This window comes from Salvelinus fontinalis, chromosome 13, assembly GCF_029448725.1.
Source record: "Salvelinus fontinalis isolate EN_2023a chromosome 13, ASM2944872v1, whole genome shotgun sequence".
NCBI lineage: Eukaryota > Metazoa > Chordata > Actinopteri > Salmoniformes > Salmonidae > Salvelinus > Salvelinus fontinalis.
In genome coordinates this window covers 20,323,037-20,334,661 of record NC_074677.1, presented here as the reverse complement: position 1 = coordinate 20,334,661, position 11,625 = coordinate 20,323,037, and the positions used below count along the sequence as shown (strand labels likewise).

At 40.8% G+C, this 11,625-nt stretch overlaps 1 protein-coding gene across 2 annotated transcripts; it reads right to left on the bottom strand.

Annotated features, from left to right (window-relative positions):
* Nucleotides 1-292: 292 nt before the first annotated feature.
* On the bottom strand, nt 293-11,386 carry LOC129868225 (heat shock 70 kDa protein 4-like). 2 transcript variants are annotated; one of them, XM_055942012.1, is made up of 19 exons: nt 11,039-11,386; nt 7,676-7,733; nt 7,435-7,575; nt 7,227-7,349; nt 6,936-7,035; nt 6,721-6,854; nt 6,387-6,631; nt 6,124-6,200; nt 5,856-6,007; nt 5,509-5,615; nt 5,268-5,401; nt 4,940-5,121; nt 3,606-3,698; nt 3,312-3,458; nt 2,799-2,924; nt 2,531-2,638; nt 2,332-2,451; nt 2,037-2,198; nt 293-1,224 (listed from the first exon to the last, which is right to left on the bottom strand). In XM_055942012.1, exons 1-19 carry the CDS (start codon nt 11,143-11,145, stop codon nt 1,015-1,017), a joined length of 2,526 nt encoding a protein of 841 aa, XP_055797987.1. In that variant the 5' UTR covers nt 11,146-11,386; the 3' UTR covers nt 293-1,014. The 2 variants fall into 2 exon arrangements, with proteins under 2 accessions (XP_055797987.1, XP_055797988.1); XM_055942013.1 differs by lacking the exon at nt 11,039-11,386 and adding an exon at nt 10,288-10,542.
* Nucleotides 11,387-11,625: the final 239 nt, after the last annotated feature.

Sequence of the window (11,625 nt, the reverse complement as noted above, 5' to 3'; positions counted from 1 at the left end):
GGGTGATCCAAAAATAATGCCAATTAAGTGGCCTATTTGTTCCTCAAAACCACCACTGGCCATAGAAGGGATTTGCCAATTTGAGATTTAAAGCAGAACATCTAAACATTGCATTTTGTTTATTCCACCTTTGTGAATTTGACAGTATACGAACAGCAAATCAGAACTTTGTATAATCCTTTTCTTTTCGCGGAATTCAATGTGTTCCACTCCAGGTACCTTGGAGTATTCTCTCACCCGAATCAACATGTTCCTCATTGCATTTTCAAATAATCTTTCAAGCACTTGAACATAATTCTCATACACCAAAATGTATTTATTTTGCTTTTGGTGAGTGGTAACAGCACCAAATTGGTATTCACCATTCATTCACACCATTCATTACAGAGTAGAAAAACAAAACAAGGCTATACCAGAGAGAACAACCCACAGACCATTGCCTTTAAATGTGACAGCCTTATATTGAAATATTGCATGACAGTAACTCAAATCTAATTAAACATATAGTAGACAGATAATTGATGCCTCTATCATATCTCTGAATACACTAACCTTTATTCCATCCAATCTCTCCCCCATCAGGGTGTTCTCTACATTTATCCAACAGGGAATAATCATACATTTCAAGCTTGAACCCCCTTCCCCATTCAAACATAAGTTAACATTTCACTAAACTTCTGTACTCGTTTTTTTGCTGCTTACGACCTCTTAATATTTCAATCTCAGTGGAAATAGGCTAAAGAGATGCTGAGAACATTCCTTACTAAATGGCCATTGAAGCAATACACAGAAAGCAAGTTTCCATCCTGCGGCACTCACAATATTTGATGTCAAACGGCTTGAGCAATATGCATTCATTGTATTCAGCAAAAAATAGTGGAACATTCCAAGAAGGCTGATTGACAGTATTTATAGGAATAGTTTGACTGTGTCATCAAAAGAGAGGCTATAATTAATAAGATCTCAGAGAGGTGTGAGGCGGGTGGGGAGAGAAGGCTGGGGCAGCTGTAGCAGTTAGTCAATGTCCATCTCAGGCAGCTTGTTGCCCTCTGCAGATTCAGGAGCCACCGTGCTCTCTGCTGCACCCTTCTCTGGGCTGCCTGGCTGGGCATCTGTGTCCTCCTGTCCATTAATAGGTCCATTCTGCTCTTCCTTCTCATCCTTGGGGATCTCCACTTTGGGTTTGGGTTTTGAGACGATAGGGTTGCACGCTGAGTAAAGCTCCTAAACAGATGGAAAGAGGATGTTAAATTAACTTCATGAAATATTACCTATAATTAATTACAATATTAGTGAAATGGTCTTCCTTCCAAAACATGGTAATTGTGACAAAACACACAATGTCTAGTGCAGACAATCATTGTACCATCTAAACCGCTGCGAAAAATATTTTCAATATCTCCAACTATTGTATTTTCAGCTGTTTGAAGCTGGTGTATAAAACCGAAAGATGCAAATATGAAAATGTGGGAACAAAAAGCATAGAAATAGCACACATAGAAGAGATCTACAACTTCTTAGACTTGCTTTCAAAAAGAATGACAGATCTACAACTAACATGTGTGTGTCAACTTGGTCAGGTTCGCCCCCAAAAATGTCAATATTACAGCATTAAGTATATTAAAAAGCAGCTTTGTGTTGGAATGGTGTGGGCATACCCCAACAACAGAAGGATGCCGACCAAAAATATTCACGAGTAGACCACTGATGGCCAGCTCATCTTCCTCAAGATGACATCATCCTCCTCAATGAGGAAATAGTCAACCTTTTTGAAATTGTCTATTTGAGGTGGGGTTTTTGAAGTGTTTTTTTTCTTCTCCAATTTATGCTTTGGCCACAAATAGGAGTATACGGTGAGTCCACAACATTATTTGAGTACGAGTTGACAGAATATGAACTTTAAAAAGTGAGCTTTGGGACATTCTGAACTTTGGATGACCATATGCCATATTAGGACCAGGAGTCCCTGACCATGTGACCTGACCAGGCAGAACTGAGTCCTTGACAGACTATACAAACCTATTGTCTGCACTAACCTTTGTTTTTGCCTGAATCTCCTGGACTTTGACGGCAGGCTCCTGGGTAAGATTCTGTTTGCTCTGCGCATTCATTTTGCTGTTCATCCAAATCATGGCGTCGTTCACCTGCTTATCCACCTTCAACATCTCCAACTCGTCCAAATGCTCATACTGCTCCTCCTGGGTGTCAAGACAGACATAAGGAACATTTCAATGCTGGGAGGCATTGAGATATATCATTACATGTCCAGTGACTCAAGGTTGATGAAACTACATGTGCACAACTATGCAATAACAATATCTTAGAAGTTACCTTTGTTTTGTAAGCTTCTACAATCTTCATGTACTGTTGAATATGCCTTCCAAGTTCATCGAATGCTTTTGGTCTCTCCTCAGCCTCGATGTATCTTTCCTGGATGGGCTGCCCAAATTTCTGTAGAAGGGACATTTGTTTCAGTCACATAACAAAATACATCCTAGAATCAGAGACAGGAATTGACTGACAATGTTACCTTTAATTCAGCCAGTTTGTCGATGTACACTTGTTTCTGTTGGTCCTCGCCATCATCATACAACCAGTTCTCTGTGTCCTCAAGTCTTAATGCAAAGGTGTCTCGGTCCTGCATTTAGTAAAAACAAACTTGTAGTAACTCCACATCATTTGTTTTTAATACATGTAAAGGTTATATATTACACTGGGAATAATACAAATAAAATGTGGCTTAGCCTTGCTGTTAGCTAGTGCTTTTCTACTCAGCCAGCTTAAGGGAATATACTCACAGATTCACTGACAAACTTCTCCAACACTCCGTGCAGTTTGTCCCTCATCTCATAGACGTACTCCTCTACATTGTTCTTGGCATCGTTTCTCTCCTTCTCCAGCTTGTCCTGCATCATCATCTTACCCTGAGGTGGACACAAATATACATTTGTATGCACTCACTCTGGACAAGAGCACCTGCTAAAAATTGTAACATTTAATGTAACACTTCCTACCACAACTCTCAGACACAGATGAACATGCTTAAGCAACCCATTAAACCTAATTTTACAGACAAAAAGGTTGAAAAATTCTTTATACTGTACAATAGTGGTACAGTGTTGCATGTTAAAATTATGCTTGTAAAACAATAACAGACAATAATACATGGTTTATATCAATACAGGACAGGTTTTCAACTAATGAGGACAAAAGTCTGAAAAATATCCTGTCTCAGTGATGCTAAGCCAATCAGATAATACTGGAAAAAATGAATTAGTGTTGATACTAGTTATGGTGTCCTACAACATTACCTCATTCTCCATGAACAGATTGACCAGGTCATTGGTTAGTTGCCAGTGCAGGCTGTTTTCGATTGGGAGTTCAACAGTCTTCGTTTTCACTTTGGGTTTCTTTGCCGATGGAGCGTGATTCTTCTCCTGTTTTCCATCCTCCGATGTCTGAGATTTAAAAAAAAAAAAAAAAAAAACATATATATATATACCACGTTTTAGGTAAATGTGCATTGGTCCCATACCTTTATCATGAATACGTACACACAAAACACATCCCCTCAGAATGTTGAAAATATGTAGTTAGTCAGTCACCTCCATTTCCTCAGTCTCTGACTTCTTGTCAGCATCGTCTTTCTGTCCATCACCTTTGGCTTTTTGGTCATCTTGTTCGGTCTGCATCTTACTCTGATGAGACAATAAACATTTTATTAGCTCTCCATTCATGTGGCGTTAACACCACAATGCAGAGATGGCCAGATAACACAAGAAAAACAAGCAGGCAAAGAAAAATACAATAATATATTTTCTGAAGCAGGTTTAACTTGTTGAGACATGACAGATGAATTAGTTGCAATTTTACTGAATATGTCTGGGTTGATTAATTGTCCAATAAATTGGGTGTGGGTAGTGTATAGGCATTATTGCCAATGTAGCCTTGGCTTCCAGGCCTCCCTCAGGTTGTTCTCCAGAGCCTGGTGAAGTTCATATCGGAAAAGTGGGTATGAGTGGAGCGCTGATTGCCAGCGGCTGCTGACTGATTGGCTGTGAGTAGATGATTATTGAAAAACAACCACCCCCTCCATTCCTCATGAAAAGTGCTAATTATCCAGATAAGCTAATTAATGGTGCAAGCATACTACATTTTCCCCCATGGATATTTATAATTTGGTTGAAATGACGCGACCCCAGGCCTCCCGGGTGTCGCAGTGGTCTAGGGCACTGCATCGCAGTGCTAACTGCGCCACCAGAGTCTCTGGGTTCGCCCCCAGGCTCTGTCGCAGCCGGCCGCGACCGGGAGGTCCATGGGGCGACGCACAATTGGGCTAGCGTCGTCCGGGTTAGGGTGGGTTTGGCCGGTAGGGATTTCCTTGTCGCATCGCGCTCCAGCGACTCCTGTGGCGGGCTGGGCGCAGTGCGCGCTAACCAAGGGGGCCAGGTGCACGGTGTTTCCTCCGACACATTGGTGCGGCTGGCTTCCGGGTTGGAGGCGCGCTGTGTTAAAGAAGCAGTGCGGCTTGGTTGGGTTGTGCTTCGGAGGACGCATGGCTTTCGACCTTCGTCTCTCCCGAGCCCGTACGGGAGTTGTAGCGATGAGACAAGATAGTTATTACTAGCGATTGGATACCACTAAAATTGTGGAGAAAAGGGGATAAAAAAATAAAAATAAAAGAAATGACACGACCCCACATGGGCAACAAAGAAAATGATTGGCTTTCGGTTTCCAATCGCTGCCTGTTTGAAAGTGCCTATTCTAATTGTTGGGAGGGGCAAACAACTTGGATACCCTCCACCTTCTTTTGGCCTCTTTCTGACAGGAACTTCCACAGGCTTTTAAACTGAAAAATGAGGTGAAACCCTGGTAGAGGTGAAAGCCTGGTAGAGACCATAGCCTGTGTAAGCGCTGTGCGAAAACAGTGCACACAAACCTCCTCTTCCTTCCCGGCTGGGTCTGTCTCCATTGGCTCCTCTCCCTCATTAGGTTTCAGGAGCTCTACTAGAGAGGCACTGGACACGCTGAAGACGCCATGGACATTCACCCTGACCTTCACCTTGACCTTTGAACTCTCACCATTTGCCTGGGGAACCACTTTCTGGACAATGAACTGACCTGACGAGTTCACAAGTGGAGTATTAGAAGACACCCAGTAACCTGGCCTCAGAGACAACCATTAAAAGTACAAAATTAATTGAACAGGTGCAAGCTTATTAGCTTATTAGAGGCATTTAAAGTTTCAGGACGGTTTGTTCTGGTACCTATTGTGGGGTCCGGGTACGGCAGCTCTTTGGGGTTGTTGTAGTACGCCTCCAAGGAGAAGGGCTCTCTCCGGTAGAATGTCAACACTTTGGAGAAGGGTGCTGCATGGTTCCTTGGGAATACCTCGCAATCACTGACGGAGGAGAGTAGACCAGAAGATAACGTGAGTCACTGCCAATCAGAGTTCAGTGCAATCAGTGTTAAATAAGCCAATGTCAAATGTGAAGAAGATATCATTACCTTAACCCCTCCTCTGCAGCAGAGTTCCACTTCAAGGATATGGGATAGTGGACGACATCCGTGATGGAAAACTCTCTGACTTTGAAGGCAGGGGACAGGATTGCACACTAAGGAGATAAACCACCTGCATTATAATATGTTTGCTAAGTGTTTAACAACTGTATACAGTACTTAATGTTATGTCAACAGGAAAAGTTATTACCTGCTAATTGTTTGTGCTATAAAGTAAACATCAGGTCAAACAACTACAGCAATACCGACCAGTTCCATGAGTGAGAGACATGGGCGTGCCATTTTTAGCCATTTGCTTAAGAAACCATTGGGGACAGTGAGTCATGACATGATACCTGCAGTGCACATCCTCTTGCGACAGCCTCGTCTGCATTTAATGTCGTGCTCAGCTCTTTTCCAAAGAATTTGCTGACTCTTTCTTTGACGGCAGGGATCCTGGAGGCACCGCCCACGATTTCCACAGCATAGATGTCTTCCTTCTTCAGCTCTGGACCATGCATGAAACATATTAGTAGTCAGATTTAAACAGACAATCCAGGTCTTAGCAAGAACATGAACAGGCTGCGCTTGTGCACGTGGCTCAGGGATATTCCAGCTACTCACTGGCTTGTTCCATGACGCTGTGCAGGGGAGCTTCCACTTTGGCCAGAAGCCCTGCACACATCTCCTCAAAGTGGCCTCTGGAACAACAGTGGTCATGGGATATTAATAGATACCGTACACACATGCAGCTGCTTGCATCATGATGATACACGTGCACCGAATGAAAACACTTCCTGACACATGGCTTTCCCACTGCGGATGGCCAAATGTGTAATGTAGACGTACCGAAATAAATGAGAGGACTTGTTTTATGCTCCACTAACCTGTTGAGTTTCCCAGTCACATCGATGTCATTCATGAAGCACTCAATGTTGAGTGGCAAATCAGAGGAGTTGGCGCTCATCAGCTTCTTGAGCTTCTCACACTCCTGGTAGAGACGAACCAGGGCTCTGGGCTTGGTCTTCACATCCAGCTTGTACTTCTTGCCAAACTCCTCACAGAAATGGTTCACCAACACCTCGTCAAAGTCTTTGCCACCCAATTCTGCATCAAACGCAGAAGCCAGCATCTGAAAGAGAACAAAAACATTTACTTAATGCCTTGTTCTATCTTAATTTGTTTTGTGTTACGTTGTCTTTGAACATATCAAAAACGTACCTTGAGCTTTCCTTTGTTGAATGCACAGACAGAGACCTGATAACCAGAGTGGCCCAAATCTACAAATACCACATTTCTTGGCTTTTCCTCAGGGGCAGGGAGATCCTGTTTATAGATCCCATATGCCAGTGTAACTGGAATAGACAGAGAAATTGGTTCAGACCAAGATTTACATGGGATAACATTGTTCAGTGTTGGCATGGTAATGGAATTACCTGCAGTGGTCTCATTCATGAGTCGTAGGCAGTTGAGCCCTGCAATCTGAGCTGCATCTATGACAGACCTCCTCTCTGCATCAGTGTAGAAGCTGGGGACCTGGAGGACATTAGGAGAAATTATGAGTTGACAAAAACACAGTCCTTGACTGCCTAAACTGTGTGCGCGCACACACGTGTAACTGCATATTTTCTATAGGGCATAGGCATCGCTGTAGTCATGAGAGTTTGTTAACCAAAAAAAGAATACTCCATCTTCACGCCTGTCTAAGTAGATGTAAAACTGCTTACAGAGATGACACAGTCAGCCACAGGTTTCTTCATTGCCGTCTCAGCAGTCTCCTTCAGTTTGTTCAGCAGCATGGCAGTGACTTGTTCAATGCTGAAGACTTTCTCCTCCTCCATGTACATCACCTAGTAAAAAATTGAGTAAGGGAGTAAAAATGAATATCTCAAACCAGCTCCCCGTTCAGCCGGATCTTCACTTCTGATCATTTACCTTGATGCCGGTCATCCCAGAAGACATCTGGGCCAGGTCGTAAACCAAGCTAGATTTTGCTGACTGGACGTAGGGGTCTAAGAACGCCCTGCCATGGAATCGCTTGAACCCTTGAACAGTGTTCTTACAATTTGTTACAACCTTTCAAAAAGAAAAAAGAACAAATGCCATGGTCAAATAACATGCTACTTTATTTTCACAAATGACTTATATTAGCGATACGTCTTAAAGCAAGGCTTACCTGGCCTTTCGCTGCCGCTCCTATTGAACGATTCCGTGGTCCAAAGGACACACATGCTCTGAAAAAGGTGAACAAGATAATTGATAAGATCCTTCCTTGTGTGCATGGTGCTTTAGATTCTATGGCATTCCACATCTTAGTGTGAATTAGCCTATGTAAAATTCAGAGACTGAGATGAGATAAGTAAAGTAATCTATAACTTAGCAAGTCATCACATGAAATTGTTTAGCCTACATTATGCTTGGGCGGTTTACCGTATATCGGGGTATTATGAAATACAGACAGTATGACTTTCAACACGGTCAACAAAAAAAGGTGCGTGCTATGCCACTGCTTATAAGTTATGACAAGATTTCTATCGAAGATGTGCCAAATAGATTATCTTCAGCTCAGGGCTCCAAACTATGCATTTGGTTTTCTAGCATTACAGCAGACAATCAATCCCCTCCTGGATCAAGATCCCTGCTGCATACATTTATTTTGCACGTTAAAAAACTTGAACCCAATCGAACATCTCTAGATAAACCTGAAAATAGGTGTGCAGCGACGCTCCCTATCCAACTTGACAGAGTTTGAGAGGATCTGCAGAGAAGAATGGGAGAAACTCCCCAAATACAGGTGTGCCAAGCTTGTAGCATCATACCGAAGAAGACTCAAGGCTGTAATCGCTGCCAAAGGTGCTTCAACAAAGTACAGAGTAAAGAATCTGAATACTTACGTAAATGTGATATTTCCCTTTTAAACCCGTTTTTGCTTTCTCATTATGGGGTAGTGTGTGTAGATTGATGAGGGGGAAAAAACGATTTAAATAATTTTGTAAGGCTGTAACGTAAAATGCTCTGAAAAAAGTCAAGGGGTCGGAATACTTTACGCATGCACTGTACGTGCTAACAAAGTAATGGAAACACTAAAGTAACTCAGATATTACACATCCAACAAGTACTTGTAAATATAAATTTCAAACTGGGACCAAATCTTGAGCATTTGTTTTTCCAATGTTGGACTTTGGTAAAATATTGGGTAGCGACATCCATCTGCAAGCTTGTGATGTTCTTTTTGTTTTAGATAGTCCAAGATCCTCCACTAACGAAAAGTATGTGATGAATTCAATTATGATTCTTGCTAAATATTAAATCCATCAAATGAATAAAAAATTAAAAACATCCTATTCAATATATTTTACGGTAGATTTAAATTATTACTTTGCCATAATACTATGCTCTGTAAGAATAAGGTAATGAAATCAATTGATACTCTTGTCTTTGAATGTAAAAACCCAGTGTTTCTATTTTTGTGTTGTTACAATTTTCAAGGATGTATAGATTTTTGTAAGACATTTAAATGTGTATCTTTCAATATATAGAATTTCTCAAATATATATCTAAATGCCAACTGCTTGAAAAAAATAATGTAACTAGAAAAAGTATGTTATTTGCTGGACAAGGATTGTCCCGACTTTCAAAAGTGCCTGAATTGCTTCGACTTTTATTTCTGATTGACTGGATGCAAGTTTAAACATCCAATTATTTAATATCTATAGGAATGCAAGTTTCACCGGTGTTATGCAATCAATTCTTTCATTCTATCTATGCTGCATGAAGAAGACTCTAGAAGTCGACAAGGTGTGACGTCATGACGTTCAGCTGTTTCTTTTGTTTTTTCCCCCCAATGGCAACGTACCTTACCCCTGGTTTTATGCTGCGTTCACAATCTAGTCGGATCTAGGAAATTCAGAAATGTGCGATTTGCTAATTAATATAACGCGGCACGTGTATAACTACAACCATTTGGCAAGTCAGACATTTCTGAGTTTTTCTAGTTCCAATTGGCGACATATTTTCATTAGAATATTCTAAAATCCGCATAACAACAATTTGCGCATTTTTCCATCAGAGATGTTTCCATCAAATGGACTTCTTGAAAATAAAAATAAAGGTTGTGCGTGTTGACGTGGTGCACATAAAAATACCCTTTGCGGTTCAACTCCCATGTACCAAATAAAAAATACAAGTTATATTTTCAACTCTGATGGTTCTCTCACAAAATATGTTGCATTATATATCCAGTGTGCACTCTGGTATTGGCGCGTGCACTCTAGCTACCTGCGGATGTATCGCCTACATTATGAGATTATCATTATAGACAAAAGAGCGTTATTATTTTTATTTATCAAACGGCAACCAATCACCGATTATCATGTCACCAGAATAAGACCCTCGATATTTATTGGAAAAGCGCATCAAGACATTTTAGTCATTTAGCAGACACTCTTATCCAGAGCGATTTACAGCAGTGAGTGCATACGTTTTTCATACTTTTTTTTTACTGGTCCCAAGTGGGAATCGAATATTGCACTTTCACCACCCTGTGAAATTCAGATAAAACCAGTTTTGATTTAGCCTAATAAACTGCATGTTTTCCCCGCGTAGTAGTGGTAGGACCACAAACGTCATCGCGTGACTCCAAGTGTACTTCGATATGATGGCTATGTTAATATTTGCGCATAAAAGCAATTCCACCGTCATTTCTCGCATAATTAATTTTATCGACACTAAAAGATACCATGTTGTCTAGCGTGTTTTGTTTTGTCGACGTCCGGAAGTTTAACTTACAATTTTCTGTTTCCATCAGGCCGGTCATTACATGTTTTATCCGACATGTACTTTACTTGCATAGGTTTGATGGAACCTGGTTTATGACTGTTTTAGGCAGTTATCGCATGTATTTTCTGTCAACTTTCTTAAATGCTGAAAAAAATGCCACAAAAAAATAAAAAATCCCTGAACTAGTTAATGTTAATATTGACTTAAATCTGACAGTACTGTAAATTAAGTGGCCAGTGGTGCCATAAACTAATAATATGGTATATTTTTTATAAATAAAGGTTAAAAAAAAATCTCATTGCATGGTGTACTTTACCACACAGTTATACGCACTGCAAAATTGCTAGAATATTCCTACCGGCGATTGACGGATGTCGTCATAGCAAGTGAGCCAGTACAGTAAACGGTGAGCTAGCTAACTGGCTAACTATGATAGCAGGCGGACTCATAAGTAACTGCTATGTTAATAGCAACCATTAACTAGTTCAATACACAGTGAAATAAATCCATCTGATAAAAGCGGGATGGTGAAATTAGATGGATTAGATGGGCTGCATTACGTTAGCTAGCTCGCTAACGTAATGCAGCTGAATTCACGTGCAGTACCCTGTACACACAACTGTTAACTAACTAGCTACCTAGCAGCTAGTTGTCCAGGCCGCAAAAACAGAAACTGACCACTCTCACTAACCAATTGTATTTGTCTCAAGTGTATGGCTAGTCTAGACTAGAGAAACGAGTTTTAAAATATTTTACTTACGGTGTACTTCGGTCGCTGTATTCGTTAGCCACGGTCTCAATTCCTCCGGCTCGAGCTACAGCAACATAGCAGCTTTGAAAGCCCACATCAATTCCCACCACTGACATCTTCCACGCTAACGTTACCTTGCCTGTATTCTACTATTGTATGAAATGTTGACGTCAATAAGTCCTTAAAATAACAGAAACGTGTTTGAATTATTTTTGGAAAGACGTACAAAAGTCAATAGATATTGTTAAATCAGAATTGTACTTCAATTCATAATCCGCGGCACTGTACTGAATAATCTGATAGCTGTGCACACCGGGCGGTAGATAGCAAGATCTGCTACAACTACAAGGTGGTTTTGTGAGTTCACGCGGAATCTCAATGCAATATCGCGAGAATTGAATAGTTCTCGATGGCTCTGGACCTTTCTATCAGAAAGATGTCGTTCTAAACCATGTGGAATTTTTTACATTTTCTCCAACTAATGATATGTAGTACTCAAATATGTCAGTATCTCAATTGCTGCTAACTCAAAGTTGGCATGTAAAATGCGTATATATATTATATATATATATATATATATATATATATTTATACAT

Excerpts from the sequence above, each read along its gene's own strand:
- LOC129868225 (XM_055942012.1), bottom strand. The coding sequence starts at position 11,145 with ATGTCAGTGGTGGGAATTGATGTGGGCTTTCAAAGCTGCTATGTTGCT. Across the intron at positions 7,350-7,434 it reads CTGGGATGACCGGCATCAAG|GTGATGTACATGGAGGAGGA; the intron begins GTAAATGATCAG and ends ATTTTTTACTAG. Across the intron at positions 2,639-2,798 it reads AGAAGTTTGTCAGTGAATCT|GACCGAGACACCTTTGCATT; the intron begins GTGAGTATATTC and ends TACTAAATGCAG.